Genomic DNA, 23,182 nt, shown 5'->3' on the forward strand with positions numbered 1-23,182 from the left:
ATCTCAATCCCATTGAGCACGTCTGGGATCTGTTGGATCGGAGGGTGAGGGCTAGGGCCATTCCCCCCAGAAATCTCCGGGAACTTGCAGGTGCCTTGGTGGAAGAGTGGGGTAACATCTCACAGCAAGAACTGACAAATCTGGTGCAGTCCATGAGGAGATGCACTGCAGTACTTAATGCAGCTGGTGGCCACACCAGATACTGACTCTTACTTTTGATTTTGACCCCCTCCTTTGTTCAGACACACATTATTCCATTTCTGTTAGTCACATGTCTGTGGAACTTGTTCAGTTTATGTCTCAGTTGTTGAATCTTGTTATGTTCATACAAATATTTACACATGTTGAGTTTGCTGAAAATAAATGCAGTTGACAGAGAGAAAACGTTTCTTTTTTTGCTGATATATATATATCCATATCCCATTTGGGATGCAGATGTAATGTAAATACTGGACTGTACACACAGGGCAATACCACCACCTCAGGCCGTCCGACAACACTGCAACAAGGCCACTCTGGGCAGGCAGGGCCACTCACACACCACTAAAGACGACTCCTGTTAAGTCTGAGCTGTCCCAAGCATTCCTTTTTTTCTTATAGTATGAAAACCAAGCGTGCAGATTCAGAAATTAAATACACCGGATTTCATGAGTCTTTTGTTTAGTTTTTCTTTCCAGAATGGATCCTGAAATGGTAGAGTGGTACAGTTCTGGTTGTTCACAGTTCTCAGTCATAGCAGATCAGTGTTCTGTAGAAATAAATAAACACGCAGCAGAAAAACAACATCCTGGCCGGTAGGGAGTCTGGCCAACCGGGTCAAGTCAGTCTCATGGAGAGGAAAAGAGCCGCCTGTCAACCACCCAATCTCTCAGGACTGAAGGTGTAGAGAGAAGAAAGGAACAGCACACTGTTGTTGTTGATCAGGGTCAAAGGTCATCTAACCCGCAGTCGTGACATCATCCACTCCAGGCCCTGGCACAACCTAAAAAGGTAGGGAGACAGGATAGAGAGGTAGAATGTAATTTTCAGCATATAAAAGTGGGAATAAGACAAATGCTAATTTAAATGTAAGCGACCCTCCAAGGAGGAAAGACCATAGCTTGCCGGTCCCTGGCACTAAAAAAAGCTGAGCAACACTGCCCTACTGTATGAATGTTGGACCAGGTCTCTTGCAAAATAACTTTAATCCCAACGAGAATAACCGGCATAAATAATGGTTAAATGAAAATGTTTCTCTTACCCCTCCCCAGTGAGGGCGCAGCAGGCTTGGATGTGCCACTGGTGGTCTTTGACTGAGGTGAGCTGCAGGCTCTGAGAGATCTCAGCCACAGACATACAGCCTTTCACATCCTGTTTGTTAGCAAAAATCAGCAGGCCCGCCTTCTTCAGGTCCTGACGAGAGAGGAGGGTGGATGACAAGATGACGCCGATAGACATGGCCACTTTATTCCCAGCCCCTAAGCAACTTTGTTTCAAGCATTTCACTACAACCGCAATAACATCTGCTAAATATGTGTATGCAACCAGTAAAATTTGATTTGAGTTTGAATTCTAAGGCATGATTACTGGGAGAGAGGAGAAGGAAAGTGAGAAGAACCCATGTATTTTCAATTAAGGAGTAAATACAAGGAGGAGGATGAGGAGAATGAAATTGAGAGGTACCCATATGCTCATAGAACATCATAGAACATCATAGAACATCATAGAACATAGGCTGCTGCCATGTCTGCTAGGCTGAGGGTAGTATCACAGATTGAACAATGAGACAGATATTTCAGTGGACGTATAAATGTGAAGCATCCACTTGGCGTTTCCACTCAATACCAAATATGGTAGTGAGAGGAAGCCCAGCGGCCAGCAATAGAAGAACGAGAGATTTTGGCCGACATTCTTCACATTTTCTGTTCCCAAAACTAGAATCTGTTTCAAACAGAGTGGCAAAGTTTTGTAGACTTTACCCTTTGCCAAAGTTCTAAAAAATTGCATTGATAAGGAGTGCAAAGGCGAATTGAGTTATTGCACACGCATACTTCACAGAGTAGGTGTTCCCTAACGGAAATAGGCAGATGTTTGCTAGAATGCGCCAATAGGATCTTGCTAGCTCGTGCTTGGCTCTGCCCCCCTCCTTCCTTGTTCTGCCCACTATGACAAATTTGTTCCCATCTTAGTTATAAAACTCATTCTACATTGACACAAATATTGTGTGCACTATAAAACATGGCCAAGAACACCAAAACTCACTTCATGTGCAAGCATTCTGTAGAGCTCCTCTTTGGTGACAGAGATTCTCTCTCTGTCTGTGCTGTCCACCACTACGATCACAAACTGGAGAGAAGGATAGTGAGAGACATAAGAAAGGACATTTAAAAAGACAGTCGGTAACACTGTACATTAAGTTGCTCTTATATCTAAGTAATAACACTGTAATTACACTAGCAACATTGTATTAACCCTTTAATATTTTCGAATTTACATTGTAATTACATAGCAATATTGTTGAGCAGTTTTTGTTACATGTTACCAGACAGCCTAGTTTAAATCAAGATACACACAAGTTAACAGTTCAACAAACAACTGCCATACATCCACAGTACGTGGTCTGACCTCTGTGTTAGTGTAGTACGTGTTCCAGGAGGATCGCAGTGACTCCTGTCCTCCGATGTCCCACATCAGGAAGTGCGTGTTGTTCACCACTATCTCCTCCACGTTGCTGCCTATTGTAGGAGACGTGTGGACCACCTCATTCATAGAACTGCAAACACAAGCACAGGAGTTTCTCAATATCAATGCAAAACAACAATCAAGTCAGTAAGAATGTTGGTAGGCATGAGAACAATGTGGTTGTCAACAGGTCATTTTGTAAATCTATTCCCTATTGGGTCACATTCTTCCATAAGTGGGTTAACCAAAACGTATTTAAGCTAAGGTCACTGTTTCTCATTTAGCAGAAAAAAACCTTATGAAGTCCTAATCCCCCCCAGTTGTGAGAAGGAATGAGTCTACTGTTGTTGTACCACTGATTTCCCTTCTATAGACCTCACTCTCATCCCCCTAACTTTATCTACTAACAGTAGGCAAAAAACTTACAACTGATAAAGTATGGTGGTCTTCCCCGCATTGTCCAGGCCCACAATAATAACCTTGTGCTCTGAAAGAAAAAGAGGAAGAAGAAATACGTTTTAAAAACACATACAAATAATCACAAGACACTAGGCTATAAACTTCTAAAATAAGTCTGACTTCAACGCACTGTGGCTGACCTACACACCCAATAGGGAGCAGCACCATTCTTCATTTTCTTCTAAAACACTGTTGATATTGTTCAAACAAAGGACCTCAGATCTCCAAAGCACAGCCATGAATGAAACAATCCATTCTGTTTTGGAGCAGACTGAGACTTGACAGTGAAAAACGGCCATGTTTTACACATTTTCACACTGCTCTCTCACTCAGACATAGCAGTGCCAGAGAAGAGGGGGGAACACGCACAGTTAGGCCTACATTAGGGTGAGCGGTCTCAGCGCTGTGCTTGCTCAAGCTGAAAGCAGCAGCTGTTGGGAATGGTTGGACGGATACTGAGCCACCACCTGGTCATCCAAGCAAAGCCAAAGCCATCTGGACTCAAACATGCAGCTCCATGTAAAAACACTGTCGCAAATACGTAATCACATCTTGACTGGAATTTGAGAAATGCACAGTATTAGCAGAGAAGAACCAGCGAGATATGGGCATAGGCCAGGTTGAGCAAAATTATTACTAACAAAGCTGAACAAATAGCCTAACCACTCCCCTTTTGAAAGCTGCAGACAGGAGTATAGTGTGTTTGGATTGGCTCTAGGGCTGGGCCTACTCAATACTCTCTCCTTCTCACATCACTCCCATGTGACTGACTAGGAAATGTTGGTTGAGCAGGACGGAAATTACTGAAGTGAATCTTTTGTCTTCAAAACCCCAGAAAACCAGAACTGAGAGGGAGCCTCAAGAACATCTAGAGCCTTGTTAGTTTCTGGGCCATAAGTCTCAAGAGGGGAGAGAGTCAGTTTCCATCTCTACATGTTTTCTGGCATGCCTGCAGGACAATCCACCATGCTTAGTCTAAGGCACTGGGGCTCACATATAGTTTGACTCATCCAGTACTGCAGATAACAAACAGTAGCCTACGCTCTGCCAACACTGCTCCTCAGTCATTATCACCAGCTTCTCCTTATGTCCTCTGGTCATTTCCATGTAAAAGGACCATGAGCACCAACATGTGAAGTTCATAGAACTTCACGTTGGTGCTTTTATATATACACACACACACTCACACACACACACACACACACACACACACACACACACACACACACACACTTTTCTCAACAATTTCCATCGTAAAAAGGCTTTGATTTCTGGTCAAACAGATGGAAAAGGGGTCTTAGAAAACATCTACTGTACCAGAAAAAGTCTTAAGGTATTAGAAATACATCAAAACACAAATAGTATTACATTATGACCCTTACCAACTAATATCAACATTTATATTTCATTTTGCAGAAATTATTTACATTCTGTAAGATGAACCCTTACACTCAGTGGGAACTGACCTATATAGATAGGGCTAGATTGAAATGTTTCTACAGAATAAATATGGAAGGCATATGCATAACCATGGTAGTAATTAAAAGGGAACAGTTACGAGATAATGGGAAAATGATCAGATTAAAAGGTGAGGACAACAGTTCACCTGACAAGACAATCCAAACATTACACTTGATTTTATGGCCATTTTACATTTACCGTTCTTTTCTCCGCATTTGTTGATCTGAAAATACTCTGGATACATTCAGTAACATGATAAGAATATTCTTGGGAATTTTGTGGAAAGTAAAGCATAAGACAAATAAATGGCAAGGATTTGAGTGAGAGGTGCACAGTTCCTAAGTCATTTCAATGCACTTATGACTGAAAGAGTCTTCAACTAGTTCTCCTAGCTGTGTCGTTAAGGAATTAGAGCAAGCACACTTTGTTTGGAACTCAACCCTGCCATCACACAATTACTGTTGTTGTTTAGACAATCCAAAAACGGCCCATTAAAAATCGCAATCTGGGTCAGGTGGGCATTATTTGAAAGCTTGTTCTATTGCAAACACGACTAGGTAAATTAATACGATCTTACAGTGTTAGGCTTTCACAAGGCAATTCAGAGAAGCAGACTGTAATTATGGTGCGCACAGAATAGAGTCATGAGTGCATTCAGATGTGTGATCCACGGCAAATAGTCTTGACAACACAACCAAACTCATTCTGTTCAGGGAAACCCAGGGTAACGCCATGTCATTTTGTAACTGTACATCAAACATAGTGATCAGAAAGTTTGACACTGTACACTGAGTGTACAAACTCAGGGGTGCAACTCAATATTAGGAAGGTGTTAATGTTTTGTACACTCAGTATATTACAGTACATGCATTTTATGATATGGAAATGTGAAGTGCACACTTGGACACTCAGACAACAAAACACTTGAGTGTAGGTCTTTCAGAGCATGCAGTTGCATGGGTTGTTAACTATCTGTCTGATAGAACTCAGTGCACTCAATTTGATGGGCTTAGGTCTGTTAAAGTGTGTCTTAAATGGTGTGCCCCAAGGCTCTGTACTTGGTCCTCTCTTATTCACTATTTATATAAATAATTTAGACAATAATGTCCAAAATGCACAATTTCATTTTTATACTGATGATACTGTTATTTACTGTTGTGCTTCATCTCTTACAAAAGCTTTCCAGAACTTGCAAACTGCTTTTAATACTGTTCAACATACCTTGTCTCAATTGAAGCTTATCCTCAATACTGACAAAACTAAACTACTGGTGTTTTCTAAAGCAAGAAATAGACCTCTGAACCTTTCACCTATTACTACCTGTCAGGGAAAGGAGATTGAGGTTGTAACCTCATATAAATATCTTGGAATTTTGATTGATGATGGCCTCTCTTTTAAAATGCATATTCAACAACTTACAAAAAAAATTGAAGCTGAAATTAGGTTTTTATTTTAGGAATAAGGCTTGTTTTTCTTTTGAAGCCAGAAGGAGGCTAGTATCAGCTACATTTATGCCTTTACTAGAGTATGGGGATATTATATATATGAATGCTTCCGCTCAGTGTTTGAGATCAATTGACACCCTTTACCATGGCACTTTGAGATTTATTTTAAATTGCAAAACCCTTACGCACCACTGCACTTTGTATACCAGGGTTGGCTGGCCTTCTCTAGTCACTCGTAGGCTCAGTCACTGGTATACCTTTATTTACAAAGCCATTTTGGGTTTACTACCTTTTTATTTGGGCATTTTTATTGTTCAGAAATGTGGTGGGTACTCTCTTCGTTCGCAGGACTTTATCCTGCTAACTGTTCCAAATGTCCGAACTGAATTTGGTAAAAGGGCTTTTATGTACTCTGCGCCATCGTCTTGGAATGCCTTACAAAATACTTTTAAACTGGAAGAACTTGTCCCGATTGGTATTTTTAAATCACTGATGAATGATCTTGAGACTGATTCCCTGACATGTCAATGTTTTTAATTTGCTGTTTTTGATTTTGTTATATTCTTTGTTAATTCTATGGTTTTTACTAGATTAATTGTAGTTTTTCATGTTGTTTGTCTGTAATTTTTGTAATGACTTGGCACTGCCTATCTTGGCCAGGACGCTCTTGAAAAAGAGATTTTAAATCTCAATGAGCCCTTCCTGGTTAAATAAAGGTTAAATAAACTTGCAAAAGTGGCCTAATTAGCATGGATGGGGAGCAACTTCTTGTTGCCCGTGTTGCTCAAGTTCAGAACGGCTGTCAATCATAACCGATACAGCGGTGTGAAGTGGAGACCCTGAGGTCTGATGTCATGTATAACATGACAGCTACTGTCTGCATTCCAATTTAGGCACTTGTGTCTCCAAATCGGACATTTTCAACCCATATACGAGTACAAGTGTTTTAGTAGGGCTGGGAATTGCCAGGGACCTCACGATATCGCGATACTTAGGTGCCGATACGATATTGCGATTCTACATGTATTTCGTTTCGATACTGTGATTTTATTGCGATTCAATGTTCCTAACATATTGTTAACAATATGTTTGCTGCAGAGGGACAAAAGAGAACCATGACAAAATGAGTTTTGATCAGTCATGGAAATAAGTGCTGAAATCAAATTGGCCTATTTAAAAAGAAGATGGCTCTACAAGCTATAAAGGAAAAATACTGGAGTTTTGGTGCAGTTACAGCAAACTAGCTCAAAAATACAAATTGCAGTATTGTCAAAACGATACATCAAAAACAATATCCCAAAGTGACTACATAAATGTTTTCCCCATTACTAGTGTAAAGGGTTAATAAATATTGCCGAGTGTTTTGCAATTCTGTTACAACACATATCTGTATGTAATGTATGCAAACTTTGCTCTCTGTATTTTGTTTCTGAATGTTGTCTATCACAATCAGCACATTATCACCAAGTAAAACTCTTGAGTATGTGCAAATATACTTGGCGAATAAAAGTGATTCTGATATCTTTAAGATATTTTCTAATCTCTCTCCCTCATGAGGAAGGATAATGAAAGTTTACAGAAGTAACAGATAAAAGGTAGACGTAGCAGTTAGTGTTTTTACTGATCATTTTGTTTATGATTTATTAAGTGTTTAAAATATAACAGAATGATTGCAATTGAATAGACTAAAATGGGAAATGATAGTAGTCACAGCTGGATCACCTGCTACCTTTGTGTACATATTCAAATCAAATTTTAGTCGTCACATGCGCTGAATACAACAGGTGTAGTAGACCTTACAGTGAAATGCTTACTTACAAGCCTTAACCAACAATGCCGTTTAAAAATACAAATAAGATGAAGAAATAAAAGCAACAAGTAGTTAAAGAGTAGCAGTAAAATAACAATAGTGAGACTATATACAGGGGGTACCGGTACAGAGCCAATTTGCGGGGGCACTGGCCAGTCGAGGTAATAAGTAGAGGTCGACCGATAATGATTTTTCAACGCCGATACCGATTATTGGAGGACCAAAAAAAGCAGATACCGATTAATTGGCCCATTTTTATATATTTGTAATAATGACAATTACAACAATACTGAATGAACACTTACTTTAACGTATTATAATACATAAATAAAATCCATTTAGTCTCAAATAAATAATGAAACATGTTCAATTTGGTTTAAATAATGCAAAAACACAGTGTTGGAGAAGAAAGTAAAAGTGCAATATGTGCCATGTAAGAAAGCTAACGTTTAAGTTCTTGCTCAGAACATGAGAACATATGAAAGCCGGTGGTTCCTTTAAATATGAGTCTTCGATATTCCCAGTTAAGAAGTTTTAGGTTGTAGTTATTGTAGGAATTATAGGACTATTTCTCTCTATACCGTTTGGATTTCATATACCTTTGACTATTGGATGTTCTTATAGGCACTATAGTATTGCCAGCCTAATCTCGGGAGTTGATAGGCTTGAAGTCATAAACAGCGCTATGCTTGAAGCACAGCGAAGAGCTGCTGGCAAACGCAGGAAAGTGCTGTTTGAATGAATGCTTACGAGCCTGCTGCTGCCTACCACCGCTAAGTCAGACTGCTCTATCAAATTTTGAAAACAAAACGTTTATTCTTTCAGTGAAATACGGAACTATAACGTATTTATCTAATGGATGTATCCTTAAGTCTAAATATTGCTGTTACATTGCACAACCTTCAATGTTATGTCATAATTATGTAAAATTCTGGCAAATTAATTACGGTCTTTGTTAGGAAGAAATGGTCTTCACACAGTTCGCAGGGAGCCAGGCGGCCCAAACTGCTGCATATACCCTGCCTCTGCTTGCACAGAATGCAAGAGAAGTGACACAATTTCCCTATTTAAAATAAATTAATGTTAGCAGGCAATATTAACTAAATATGCAGGTTTAAAAAAAAAGATATACTTGTGTATTGATTTTAAGAAAGGCATTGATGTTTATGGTTAGGTACATTGGTGCAACGACAGTGCTTTTTTCGCGAATGCGCTTGTTAAAACATCACCCGTTTGGCAAAGTAGGCTGTGATCAAATCAAAAAAATCTAATCAAATGTATTTGTCACATACACATGGTTAGCAGGTGTTAATGCAAGTGTAGCGAAATGCTTGTGCTTCTAGTTCCGACAATGCAGTAATATCTACCAATTCCACAACAACTACCTTGTACACACAAGTGTAAAGGAATGAATACGAATATGTACATAAAAATATATAAATGAGTGATGGCCGAACAGCATAGGCAAGATGTAATAGATGGTATGGAGTACAGTATATACATATGAGATGAGTATTGTAGGGTATGAAAACATATAAAGCAGCATTGTTTAAGGTGGCTAGTGATACATTACATCAGGATGGCAAGATGCAGTAGATGGTATAGAGTACAGTATATACATATGAGATGAGTAATGTAGGTTATGAAAACATTATATAAAGTGGCATTGTTTAAAGTGGCTAGTGATACATCTAATTACATCAAGATGGCAAGATGCACTAGATGGTATGGCGTACAGTATATACATATGAGATGAATAATGTAGGTTATGTAAACATTATCTAATATAAATAATATAAAGTGGCAAGTGATAAATTGATTACATCAGTTTTCCCATTATTAAAGTGGCTTGAGTTGAGTCAGTATGTTGGCAGCAGCCACTCAATGTTAGTGATGGCTGTTTAACAGTCTGATGGCCTTGAGGTGTTTTTCAGTCTCTCGGTTCAAGCTTTGATGCACCTGTACTGACCTCGCCTTCTAGATGTTAGCGGGGTGAACAGGCAGTGGATCGGGTGGTTGCTGTACTTGATGATCTTTTTGGCCTTCCTGTGACATTGGGTGGTGTAGGTGTCCTGGAGGGCAGGTAGTTTGCACCCGGTGATGCGTTGTGCAGACCTCACTACCCTCTGGAGAGCCTTCCGGTTATGGGCGGAGCAGCTGCTGTACCAGGCGGTGATACAGCCCGACAGGATGCTCTCGATTGTGCATCTGTAAAAGTTTGTGAGTGTTTTTGGTGACAAGCCGAATTTCTTCAGCCTCCTGAGGTTGAAGAGGCGCTGCTGCACCTTCTTCACCACAATGTCTGTGTGGGTGGACCATTTCAGTTTGTCTGTGATGTGTACGCCGAGGAACTTAAAACGTACTACCCTCTCCACTTCTGTCCCGTCAATGTAGATAGGGGGCTGCTCCCTCTGCTGTTTCCTGAAGTCCATGATCATCTCCTTTGTTTTGTTGACATTGAGTGCGAAGTTATTTTCCTGACACCACACTCTGAGGGCCCTCACCTCCTCCCTGTAGGCCGTCTCGTCGTTGTTGGTAATCAAGCCTACCACTGTAGTGTCGTCTGCAAACTTGATGATTGAGTTGGAGGCGTGCATGGCCACGCAGTCGTGGGTGAACAGGGAGTACAGAAGAGGGCTGAGAACGCACCCTTGTGGGGACCCAGTGTTGAGGATCAGCGGGGTGGAGATGTTACCTACCCTCACCACCTGGGGGTGGCCCGTCAGGAAGTCCAGGACCCAGTTGCACAGGGCGGGGTCGAGACCCAGGGTCTCGAGCTTAATGACGACTTTGGAGGGTACTATGGTGTTAAATGCTGAGCTGTAATCGATGAACAGCATTCTTACATAGGTATTTCTCTTGTCCAGATGGGTTAGGGCAGTGTGCAGTGTGATTGGGGCGGTAAGCAAATTGGAGTGGGTCTAGGGTGTCAGGTAGGGTGGAGGTGATATGGTCCTTGACTAGTCTCTCAAAGCACTTCATGATGACGAAAGTGAGTGCTACAGGGCGGTAGTCATTTAGCTCAGTTACCTTAGCTTTCTTGGGAACAGGAACAATGGTGGCCCTCTTGAAGCATGTGGGGACAGCAGACTGGGATAAGGATTGATTGAATATGTCTGTAAACACACCAGCCAGCTGGTCTGTGCATGCTCTGAGGACGCGGCCGGGGATGCCGTCTGGTCCTGCAGCCTTGCATGGGGTAACACATTTAAATGTTTTACTCATGTTGGCTGCAGTGAAGGAGAGCCCGCAGGTTTTGGTAGCGGGCCGTGTTAGTGGCACTGTATTGTCCTCAAAGCGAGCAAAAAACTTGTTTAGTCTGTTTGGGAGCAAGGCATCGTGATCCGTGACGGGCCTGATTTTTCTTTTGTAGTCCGTGATTGACTGTAGACCCTGCCACATAGCTCTTGTGTCTGAGCTGTTGAATTGCGACTCCACTTTGTCTCTGTACTGATGCTTAGCTTGTTTGATTGCCTTGCGGAGGGAATAGCTACACTGTTTATATTCGGTCATGTTTCCGGTCACTTTGCCCTGATTAAAAGCAGTGGTTCGCGCGTTCAGTTTTGCGCGAATGCTGCCATCAATCCACGGTTTCTGGTTGGGGAATGTTTTAATATTTGATGATGACCGATGGGCATTGGGACCGATGGGGGGGGCAATGCAAATAGTCTGGGTAGCTATTTGATTAGATGTTCAGGAGTCTTATGGCTTGGGGGAAGAAGCTGTTGAGAAGCCTCTTGGACCGAGACTTTGGTCGCTCTGATACCACTTGCCATGCAGTAGCAGAGAGAACAGTCTATGACTAGTGTGGCTGGGGTCTTTGACAATTTTTAGGGCCTTCCTCTGACACCGCCTGGTATAGAGGTCCTGGATGGCAGGAAGCTTGGCCCCGGTGATGTACTGGGCCGTACGCACTACCCTCTGGAGTGCCTTGCGGTCGGAGGCCGAGCAGTTGCCATACCAGGCAGTGATGCAACCCGTCAGGATGCTCTCGATGGTGCAGCTGTAAAAGCTTTTGACAATCTGAGGACCCATGCCAAATCTTTTCAGTCTCCTGAGGGGGAATAGGTTTTGTCGTGCCCTCTTCACGACTGTCTTGGTGTGATTGGACCACGTTAGTTTGTTGATGATGTGGACACCGAGGAACTTGAAGCTCTCAACCTGCTCCACTACAGCCCCGTCAATAAGAAAGGGGGCGTGCTCGGTCCTCCTTTTCCAGTAGTCCACAATCATCTCCTTTGTCTTGATCACGTTGACGGAGAGGTTGTTGTCATGGCACCACACGGCCTAGTCTCTGACCTCCCTATAAGCTGTCTCGTTGTTGACGGTGATCAGGCCTACAACTGTTGTGTCATCTGCAAACTTAATGATGGTGTTGGAGTCGTGCCTGGCCATGCAGTCATGAGTGAACAGGGAGTACAGGAGGGGACTGAGCTCCCACCCCTGAGTGGCCCGTGTTGAGGATCAGCGTGGCGGATGTGTTGTTACCTACCCTTACCACCTGGGGGTGGCCCGTCAGGAAGTCCAGGATACAGTTGCAGAGGGAGATGTTTAGTCCCAGGATTCTTAGCTTATTGATGAGCTTTGAGGGCACTATGGTGTTGAACACTGAGCTGTAGTCAATGAATTTCATTCTCACATAGGTGCTCCTTATATCCAAGTGGAAATGGGCAGTATGGAGTGAAATAGATTGCATCATCTGTGGATCTGTTTGGGTGGTATGCAAATTGGAGTGGGTCTAGGGTTTCTGGGATAATGGTGTTGATGTGAGCCATGACCAGCCTTTCAAAGCACTTCATGGCTACCGACGTGAGTGCTACGGGTTGGTAGTCATTTAGGCAGGTCACCTTAGTGTTCTTGGGCACAGGGACTATGGTGGTCTGCTTGAAACATGTTGGTATTACAGAGAGCTCGCCCTGTTGGTATTACAGGGAGAGGTGGAAAATGTCAGTGAAGACACTTGCCAGTTGGTCAGCGCATGCTTGCAGTACACGTCCTGGTAATCCGTCTGGCCCTGTGGCTTGTGAATGTTGACCTGTTTAACCCGTTAGGGCTAGGGGGCAGTATTGACACGGCCGGATAAAAAACGTACCCGATTTAATCTGGTTACTACTCCTGCCCAGTAACTAGAATATGCATATAATTATTGGCTTTGGATAGAAAACACCCTAAAGTTTCTAAAACTGTTTGAATGGTGTCTGAGTATAACAGAACTCATATGGCAGGCAAAAACCTGAGAAGATTCCTTACAGGAAGTGCCCTCTCTGACAAGATCTTGTTCTTCTTGTCTCTGTTTATTGAAGACTGAGGATCTTTGCTGTAACGTGACACTTCCTACGGCTCCCATAGGCTCTCAGAGCCCGGGAAAAAGCTGAATGATATCGAGGCAGCCCCAGGCTGAAACACATTATCGCGTTTGGATAGTGGCCGGTCAGAGTACTCTGAGACACAGGCTCGTGCACGAGATGTTTTTATTTTCTCTCTCTTTGTACGTATACACGCTTTCCCGGTCGGAATATTATCGCTTTTTTACGAGAAAAATGGCATAAAAATTGATTTTAAACAGCGGTTGACATGCTTCGAAGTACGGTAATGGAATATTTAGACATTTTTTGTCACGAAATGCGCCATGCTCGTCACCCTTATTTACCCTTTCGGATAGTGTCTTGAACGCACGAACAAAACGCCGCTATTTGGATATAACAATGGATTATTTGGGAACAAACCAACATTTGTTATTGAAGTAGAAGTCCTGGGAGTGCATTCTGACGAAGAACAGCAAAAGTAATAACATTTTTCTTATAGTAAATCTGACTTTGGTGAGTGCTAAACTTGCTGGGTGTCTAAATAGCTAGCCCTGTGATGCCGGGCTATCTACTTAGAATATTGCAAAATGTGCTTTCACCGAAAAGCTATTTTAAAATCGGACATATCGAGTGCATAGAGGAGTTCTGTATCTATAATTCTTAAAATAATTGTTATGTTTTTTGTGAACGTTTATCGTGAGTAATTTAGTAAATTCACCGGCAGTGTTCGGTGGGAATGCTAGTCACATGCTAATGTAAAAAGCTGTTTTTTGATATAAATATGAACTTGATTGAACAAAACATGCATGTATTGTATAACATAATGTCCTAGGGTTGTCATCTGATGAAGATCATCAAAGGTTAGTGCTGCATTTAGCTGTGGTTTGGGATTATGTGACATTATATGCTAGCTTGAAAAATGGGTGTCTGATTATTTCTGGCTGGGTACTCTGCTGACATAATCTAATGTTTTGCTTTCGTTGTAAAGCCTTTTTGAAATCGGACAGTGTGGTTAGATTAACGAGAGTCTTGTCTTTAAAATGGTGTAAAATAGTCATATGTTTGAAAAATTGAAGTTTTTGCATTTTTGAGGTATTTGAATATCGCGCCACGGGATTACACTGGCTGTTGAGTAGGTGGGACGCAAGCGTCCCACCTAGCCCAGAGAGGTTAAAGGTCTTACTCACGTCGGCTGCGGAGAGTGTGATCACACAGTCGTGTGATGATGTCATGGCTTTAGAAGCTTCTGATAGGCTAATTGACATAATTTGAGTCAATTGGAGGTGTACCTGTGGATGTATTTCAAGGCCTACCTTCAAACTCAGTGCCTCTTTGCTTGACATCATAGGAAAATCAAAAGAAATCAGCCAAGACCTCAGAAAAAAATTGTAGAGAAATTGTAGAGCTCCACAAGTCTGGTTCATCCTTGGGAGCAATTTCCAAACGCCTGAAGGTACCCATGTTCATCTGTACAAACAATAGTACGCAAGTATAAACACCTTGGGACCAAGCAGCCGTCATACCGCTCAGGAAGGAGACACGCTCTGTCTCCTAGAGATTAACGTACTTTGGTGCGAAAAGTGCAAATAAATCCCAGAACATCAGCAAAGGACTTTGTGAAGATGCTGGAGGAAACAGGTACAAAAGTATCTATATCCACAGTAAAACGAGTCCTATATCGACATAACCTGAAAGGCCGCTCAGCAAGGAAGAAGCCACTGCTCCAAACCGTCATAAAAAAAGCCAAACTACGGTTTGCAACTGCACATGGGGACAAAGATCGTACTTTTGGAGAAATGTCCTCTGGTCTGATGAAACAAAAATAGAACTGTTTGGCCATAATGACCATCGTTATGTTTGGAGGAAAAAGGGGGAGGCTTGCAAGCGAAAGAACACCATCCCAACCGTGAAGCACGGAGGTGGCAGCATCATGTTGTGGGGGTGCTTTGCTGCTGGAGGGACTGGTGCACTTCACAAAATAGATGGCATCATGAGGCAGCAAAATTATGTGGATTTATTGAAGCAACATCAAGACAACAGTCAGGAAGTTAAAGCTTGGTCGCAAATTGGTCTTCCAAATGGACAACGATCCCAACCATACTTCCAAAGTTGTGGCAAAATGGCTTAAGGACAACAAAGTCAAGGTATTGGAGTGGCCATCACAAAGCCCTGACCTCAATCCTATAGAAAATTTGTGGGCAGAACTGAAAAAGCGTGTGCGAGCAAGGATACTACAAACCTGACTCAGTTACACCAGCTCTGTCAGGAGGAATGGGCCAAAATGTACCCAACTTGTTGTGGGAAGCATGTGGAAGGCTCCCTGAAATGTTTGACCCAAGTTAAACAATTTAAAGGCAATGCTACCAAATACTAATTGAGTGTATGTAAACTTCTGACCCACTGGGAATATGATGAAAGAAATAAAAGCTGAAATAAATCATTCTCTCTACTATTATTCTGACATTTCACATAAAGTGGTGATCCTAACTGACCTAAGACAGGGAATTTTTACTAGGATTAAATGTCAGGAAAAACTGAGTTTAAATGTATTAAATGTATTTGGCTAAGGTGTACCTTCACAAAGCACTCAACTACTCTGGACTGTCTTCAAAGTCTGTCAGTCAGTGGAGTAATCTACTTTCATTACAACTGAACAAATAGTAGAAGACTACTTTGGTACTTTAAGGAAAGGGAAATTCCTATTTTTGCTCTCAGAAACAAATGTATATTCCTAGTTAGAGATAGCCAACTTCCAATGGGGGGGGGGGTCTTATCGATGCCATTATGTAGATACTTGTTCAGGTGAGCGTTATTTTTTGCCATTAGGTAATGCAGATACCAACTTGTTTTCAACCTGATACAAATCTTACAATGTGAGCTTTTTTTGCAGCCACTGCAAAATGCAGATTGCACAGAGCACACAGCTGCGTCACCGGAGTTTGAGATCACCACCAGTTAGTCTTGTGTAAGCAACTGCACAAGATCTTTTCTCAGTTGCGAAGGTCGCTCAGGTGCTTTAGGCTGTGTGAGCAGTTAAAATATATGCATACTGTTCCATTCACACTCTACTACCGTCCCTATTTACTGTAAATAGCCATTGTAACTGGTGCTGTGCTAGTGTATTGTATTTGTCCTTCACCTTGTGAATGAACTGCCATTGTTCCATTTAAACCCCCACAGTGAGATGAGTCTTTGAAATTCCTGTTTGAGGTACTACTGACACCGCAGCACAAACGGAACACCTCTCGCCCCATGGGCTTTATGACATGTGGGACACTGTTGCTGGTAGACGACTACCAAGCAAAGCCCTCCTCAGACACAGGACAAAGCCAACTACAATAGACCTATGTGAGAGGACAAGGTCTTTATATTACAAAATAAAGACATTGTGAGAGGAGAGTCCAATGAAACTAGCCTGTTTTTATAAGACAATTCAGCTAGAGTATCGCTCTGACTAAACCAATACGGAGCCACTCAGAAATGGGTCACATATTTTAAATGAGACCAGAAAACACACTGTACAATGCTAGGCTATATATGCAAAAATACTTTAATGTAGAGCAGATATGAAAGGTGCTGTAAGCCTCTAACAATAGTTTGACAAAACTGATAATTTCCCCTTTCAGCAGCCTTGAAAAGCATAAAAAGCTCTGCATGACAGGACATGCTTTGGGTGGGAGGTATGCCTAACTCTGGTAGTAAGAGACAAAAAAGATGGTGTTGTATTTCGTTAGAGGCAAGCTGTCCAGCCTGGGACAACTGTAGCTCTATTGTAAACTCCTTATGGAATTGCCATGCCATTCATGTTTGGCTTGACAATGACAGAAATGGAGTTAGCAAAAGCACTAGCATATCAAGCATATCTTGAACCAGGCTAGGACAACAGACAGGAGTCGTCATCATTCAGAATGAGTCATTGCTTCATTTTCATCCTTGGGTAAACATATTCTGATGTGGCAGTAACCACGTTTCCATCCACAGTTTTTATTAGAGCTGGGAATAGCCAGGGACCAGCCATGGACCTCACAATACGATATTATCACAATACATAGGTGCAGATACGATATGTCTTGCGATTCTCGATATTCTATGTATTGCTATTTGATACTGTGATTTTATTGTGATTCAATGGTTGAAGCATATTGCTCACAATGTCTTCTGCAGAGCGACAAGAGAGCTATGAGAAAACAAGTTTTGATCAGTCATGGAAATAAAAGTGCTAAAAACAAATTGGCTTCCTATTTTTTTTTTAAAGATGGAAATCAAGCTATGAAGGAAAAAAAAAAATATATGGAGTTTTGGTGCAGGTACAGCCAACTAGTGCAAAAATAATATTGCTATATTGTCAAAACGATACGAAATAATATCACAATATGTTTTCACCTCCATCACTAATTTGTATGCGAGTAAAGTCATGGCATATGAAAAATATATAAAAATCACTACAAGTGTGAAGGAAACTGGGGAAGTCGGTATAATTTAAAATGTCGACAGACAATTTGTTCTTTCGACAGAAAATGTATTATGCAACAAATTGGGGTGGAAACGATTTATTGTGCGATTGTTGATAGAATAACCTTCATGTCGAGGTACTTTTGCAGTCACGTGATGCTATATTTATTATGGATCCCCATTAGGTGCAAGACAGCAGCTACTCTTCCTGAGGTTCAGCTAAATCAAGGCAGTTATATAGTCCAGGGTGGTAAAAGTGCATGGTGATGAGCTTGATGCTACTTTCCAATAAAATCGAGGGTCTTAATTTGTAAGCTAGTTACATGATGATCGGTGCTTAGCTGTCAATTAACAAATCAAAATAATCTTGATTTTATCCATCTCCTCATATAATCTTACCTGTCGACTGCAGTACGGAAAAAATGTATGAAATGTATGCATTCACTACTGTAAATCGCTCTGGATAAGAGCGTCTGCTAAATGACTAAAATGTAAAAATTAGTGTCTACTTTATCCGTGAACCATTATCTAGAGAGCATGCACGAAAACCAGATTGGGCAAATGTGCCAATTATCGCAACAGTTTGTGTGACAAAACTTTGGAAAATGGAATGGAGACACTTTACACTGTTTTGTTATTCGGTACATGAACATTTAAGCGCAAAAAGTGTTTATGTGTACTATGTCATAACGCACAGACTTGTATCCGCAAAGTCAGTCTGATGGAAACACCTCTGGTGCGGAAAGGCACATAATTTAATGCCGGTTTTATAATATTTGCATGAAAATCGGTCGCAAATTGGATGGAAACCAAGCTATTGACTGCATGCGATTGAACCATTTTAGTTACCATATCCGTGATTGTTTATGTATTTGGCCTTTTATTTGACTAGGCAAACAAGTCTTTACCGCAGTTAGTGATCCCCTGAGAATAGATAGGCCTACAACATAAAACCGAACGGTCCAGAGAGAACTTCCAATAGAAATACTCTGCTGCCCTCGGCGCTCATGTTACAGGGGTTCGCACAGATCTGATTACATATTGAGTGAGCTCGGGATTGAGCGGGGACATTGGTTACATATTCAGCTAATTCAGACAAATGCACAGCGCACTAAAGACGACATCAGCACAGTTTTAGGCTACAATCTGAGGGGACAGGGACAAATGCAGCTGGGCTCATGCTCAAATTTGAAACTTGAAGTTCCATTTTACTCTCCAGTGATCCTGAATTTACCTATCTGATAATATACACCTCTCATTAAATTAGTTCAATATGGACACAACACCTAGATAACATGAACACCCACCAAAAGAGTACTGTATTTTATGGGACCTACTAGTACACTTCCCATGGGAAAAAAAACTCAGGAGTTTAGGCTTCCCAAGAGGAAGAAAAATTGTAACATTATATGCATTGTACTGTAGTGTCTGTTCCTCTGCGTACTAAGCCAAACCGGAGTCGGTCTACTCTAAACAATGACAATGTAACGTTAGCTAGCAATGTTAGCTATTCTGCTTTTCAAGGCCTAAGGCCACAACGTTAACTACATCTGTCGTTCTGCCCTTGAACAAGGCAGTTAACCCACTGTTCCTAGGCCGTCATTGTAAATAATAATTTGTTCTTAATTGACTTGCCTAGTTAAAGGTTAAATATAATATATATATTTTAAATAGTACAGCACAGGCCCTCTGAACACTGCAGTGTTGACGATAGCTAGCCAGCTATGAGTATGACACATGATATCATTCAACTAACGTTACCTAACTAATGCATGTATTACTGTAAATTACAGCAAAACAGCTACCTAGCTAGCTACAGTAACTGGGTAAAGAAAAGGCAGCTTTACAGCCAATAACGTTAGACTGATATAGGCCCGGTAAAAACTAAAGCTATGATACATTAGCAAGTAAACTAACGTAGCTAGCTAACGTTCAGCTTTGTAACCAATGGACCAGGCTTGGCTGTGTTGGCTAACAGCTGGACTAGCTAGCTAACGTATCCATTGAACTTCACACTCGCCGTTAACTATATACTTACCTTGATGATTGAAAAGCCTCCATAGCTTGGTGAAAAGTATTCCCATGGCTGTTGCAGAGCCTTTGGACAACTACCAGTAGTTACGGCCAATTAATTAATTTAGCTAGGCTAGCGAATTCCTGAAGATATTGCTAATGCGCTAGCCAGGTAATGCTGCTGTCAGTGTCACACTTGGCAATATTTGACGGTGAAAAAGAAACCAGTAATGTCAACGCTTCTTGATAACGTTTTCATCTTTGCAACGAAGGCCTTTATGGTCGACATAGAATTACAGGACGCGGTTTATATTGTATTTCTAGAGAATTCAATGATAGCTGGCTTACTTGGTCCGCTGGAGTGCGGTCGTCAACACTGACGCACGCCTACTCTAAACTGCACTCTCTCCACAGTCGGTCCAGTGAAGATGGATTACCCACAGGTTTACTGCATCAATAGGCACTTTAGGGCATATTTTGAAGTGAGGCAATTGCAAGCATTCACAAAATGTCACATATTTGATAAGACAATATCTTCAGTTTAGTCCATGCAGGGAACCCGTGGGACAAACAAACATAAATTGCACAACAAAGGAAGGACAGTAAAGAGATCATAATGAATAAATAATGATTCGCTGTAATCCGGTGAGTATCCACTGGGTGTACACGGCTTTGTGTTCTGTTTTAGTGAAGAGGAAATACTTTTTTTTATAAGAAGGGCCAACTCAATAGTGTACATTTTCAGATAACATATATGTCCTAAGAAGGGAGGCAATGAAGAAAATAGTTGATTATAACAGAGCTTGGAATTTATTTTTAAAAATAAGTAAATTTTTTATGCAGCTAGAGTTGGTTCTCATTATACATCAATTTTCCATAAAACATATTTCTCTTTCTTCTTGATGAATTAAAGTGTTGTATTAGTCATGCAGTTATGCATTTCCCTTTTGAATATCATCTTTCACAAAAATAACAATAACACAATAACACAATCATTGAACTGCAATGAAGCCGCTAAGTAGCCGAGGAAGGAAAAGCATCAGCATGCAGCACTGTACACATTTGCATAGTAAATTATCTTTTTTCTCTAGATTAGTTTGTCTTCTTTGTTTTTCTCTTTACCATGCCTTTATAGAATACAGCATAAACAGAAATCAAGCTTTCTTGGCAATAGAAGAAGGCATTCAAAGATGAAGAAGAAATAATAATGATGCACACCCAGTATTGGTGCACAGCACACAACTCATAGTATATAGAGAGACATTACCTGACGTAAACTTCTATCCACCACTTCCCCTGTCTATACCCTTCACACTCTCTACACGACTTAACTTTTATCATTGGCTAACCATATAGACCTTAAAAACTCCTAACTAAAATGCTACATTTTGAGGATATGTATATGATTAGGAGAGAAACCACTCCATTGCTACAGTGCTAAAAAAGAAAGGAAGTATGAAAATAGGAAGAAGTTTTAACATAATGCCTGGGTTAAGCAATAAGGCTGTAATTTGTGTTATGATACGCAAATTCTTGGGATACTAAAATTGTCCTTTAAAAAACGACCATTTTGTTTTAACGGCCAGTTCATGGAAGACTTTTAAATGAGGCATTAATATAGAATAGCCGATGGTTGGAAAGCAAATAATACTGACCAAGTGTTTGATGTCAGAATCACAAACCTTTCTGACAATATAACGTTAACTTCACAGCAGACTGAAGCCTTCTCTTCCTCTTATGTGTTGACTAATTTCATTGTTGAAATGTGAGTACCATAAATAACAGTCACTTACTCAACTACAGTGTCCTACTGGTTTTTCAATAGCAACAACACATACATAACAGCACTGGATCATTATTCCATGACTTACTGTATATTGACAAAAAGACATGATGGCACTGATCATTCTAAACCAATGAAACTTTGCTGAACGGACAGCAGGTATTTCTTACTGGCCAAACAGGACTTTCTTTGAATATATTACACTTGAATTAAGAAGACTGTTAAAAAGAGAAGAAAATATGATGCAAATTAAATCACTATCAGAGGCTGCTTGTACAGAACACGGGATGTGGTAAACCAATCAGATGATCAATATTCCCCTGACTGGAAGTATAACCATCTTCACTGAGCCTATCCTCTGAAACCCATTTGAACAATTTAAACTAAGCACACATGGGCATATTGCCCTTCTCAACATTGGATGCCTAGTCTTGAGATCTACTAACTTGAATTTGGCTATTTCCTCTTGGATTCCGCATACTAAACTGATAGGCAAAGTCCTCACACTAGAGTGTTAAGGTACTGTATATAAAGAAGGGATGCACCCTTTCCTGAAAAAGCACAAGATATGAAACTTGCTCAGCAAATTCTACTTAGAAAAGTGTGATTTTCTGTCCTGATGCGGCATGTCGCAAATGGCACTAAGTATCATTGAGGAAGAGAAGGGGATAGAAGTCCAGGAAACTAGAAGATTCCGATTCAGAAACCCCCTAAATAATCACTCAACATTTTGCAAAACAGAAACTTTGTCTGCTCTGAGAAGCAGGTTATAGGCTACAGGACTGGAAACACTAACATCCAAGACAATTTCAAACAACTTAGGTGACATTAATTAAAGACTCTGCTGCTATTTGCTCCTGGAAACGTGCAAAGAGGTTCTCTGCTGACCGAGGGACGCATGGTGCTGTCTGGCACTGGTTCAAGGCAGGTGATGATGGGTCACCATGACCACCACGACAGCTACCCCTGCTAACACTGAGACAACAGGGAGTCGAGGACCACATGGTTACCCCTTTCACCCAGTATCTGCCATGTTAGAAAAGAAGAAGACGAGCCCAGTGTTGGGCCTTCCCTTTAAAAAAAAACATGGTGAAAATCTGCTCCTCATCCTATTTTTTGTTTTTAAAAAATGGAGGCGTCGAGATTTGATTTTCAGTTGGTCAATGTTCACGTTTCCAGTGTGAACCAGTGCCAGAGGTAAAGCGAGTTACTAACACTTTATAAAAAGGTTGTTTCAGTACAATTAAACTAAAGAGCTGTCTTGTGGCTCTGTCGTACCCAAAGTGAAGGGAAGAGAGGCCTATGTGATATAAGGGTCTTCAGCTCAAAGCCTGTGCCTGGAGTCATGGCTGTAGCCTCCGGGGGAGCCGTTGCGGTTGCGGTGGGGCTTGTACGTGTCCTGGTAGGGGTCATGATAGTCCTCCTCCACCAGGGGGTAGTGGACCTGGTCCCGGCTGTGCTGCGAGCCGGAGGATAGGCGGTTACGGCTCTTCCTCTGCCGCTCATTGTGGTAGTTCTCGTCTGAGGGCATTAGACTGTGTCTCTCGATGGGTGAGTGGTCTCCTGCTGTGTGATTGCTGTTCTTGTTTGTATTTCTTTGGCCCTGTCCAGGGAGAAGGAGGGGACATATTGTATAAATCTGGTCATTCAGCCGTTGACTATAGCATCAGCATTTTCATTACTGTGGCAATATTTTTTTTATATAGTGAGAAAGACCTCAGTGACTATAAGACTCCATAAATAGGCAACAATCCTGTATAATTTCACTACTGACTGATACCTTTTCCAATTA

At 41.2% G+C, this 23,182-nt stretch overlaps 2 protein-coding genes across 4 annotated transcripts in view; both read right to left on the bottom strand.

Moving 5' to 3' along the window:
* Positions 1–397: 397 nt before the first annotated feature.
* Positions 398–20,062, bottom strand: arl5a (ARF like GTPase 5A). 2 transcript variants are annotated; one of them, XM_082968802.1, is made up of 6 exons: positions 19,956–20,062; positions 3,088–3,148; positions 2,605–2,752; positions 2,242–2,325; positions 1,241–1,392; positions 398–982 (listed from the first exon to the last, which is right to left on the bottom strand). In XM_082968802.1, exons 3-6 carry the CDS (start codon positions 2,746–2,748, stop codon positions 934–936), a joined length of 429 nt encoding a protein of 142 aa, XP_082824928.1. In that variant the 5' UTR covers positions 2,749–2,752; positions 3,088–3,148; positions 19,956–20,062; the 3' UTR covers positions 398–933.
* Positions 20,063–20,398: 336 nt separating this feature from the next.
* Positions 20,399–23,182, bottom strand: part of LOC106586393 (voltage-dependent L-type calcium channel subunit beta-4) — a 55,518-nt gene continuing 52,734 nt past the window's right edge. For both annotated transcript variants that reach the window (XM_014173618.3, XM_014173620.3), the window contains one exon: positions 20,399–22,993. In XM_014173618.3, the coding sequence (XP_014029093.1) occupies positions 22,715–22,993 (279 nt within the window). In that variant the 3' untranslated portion in view covers positions 20,399–22,714. The remainder of the gene's footprint in view (positions 22,994–23,182) is intronic.

The sequence above is a fragment of the Salmo salar genome, chromosome 25 (assembly GCF_965601325.2).
Source record: "Salmo salar chromosome 25, fSalSal1, whole genome shotgun sequence".
NCBI classification, from domain to species: Eukaryota; Metazoa; Chordata; class Actinopteri; order Salmoniformes; family Salmonidae; genus Salmo; species Salmo salar.

Bases quoted from the DNA above. Each gene is read 5' to 3' on its own strand.
- arl5a (XM_082968802.1), bottom strand. From the start codon at position 2,748: ATGAATGAGGTGGTCCACACGTCTCCTACAATAGGCAGCAACGTGGAG. The intron at 1,393-2,241 runs GTGAGTTTTGGT...CTCTCTCGTCAG, and splicing joins ACAGAATGCTTGCACATGAA to GACCTGAAGAAGGCGGGCCT. The intron at 983-1,240 runs GTAAGAGAAACA...CTACCTTTTTAG, and splicing joins TGCGCCCTCACTGGGGAGGG to GTTGTGCCAGGGCCTGGAGT.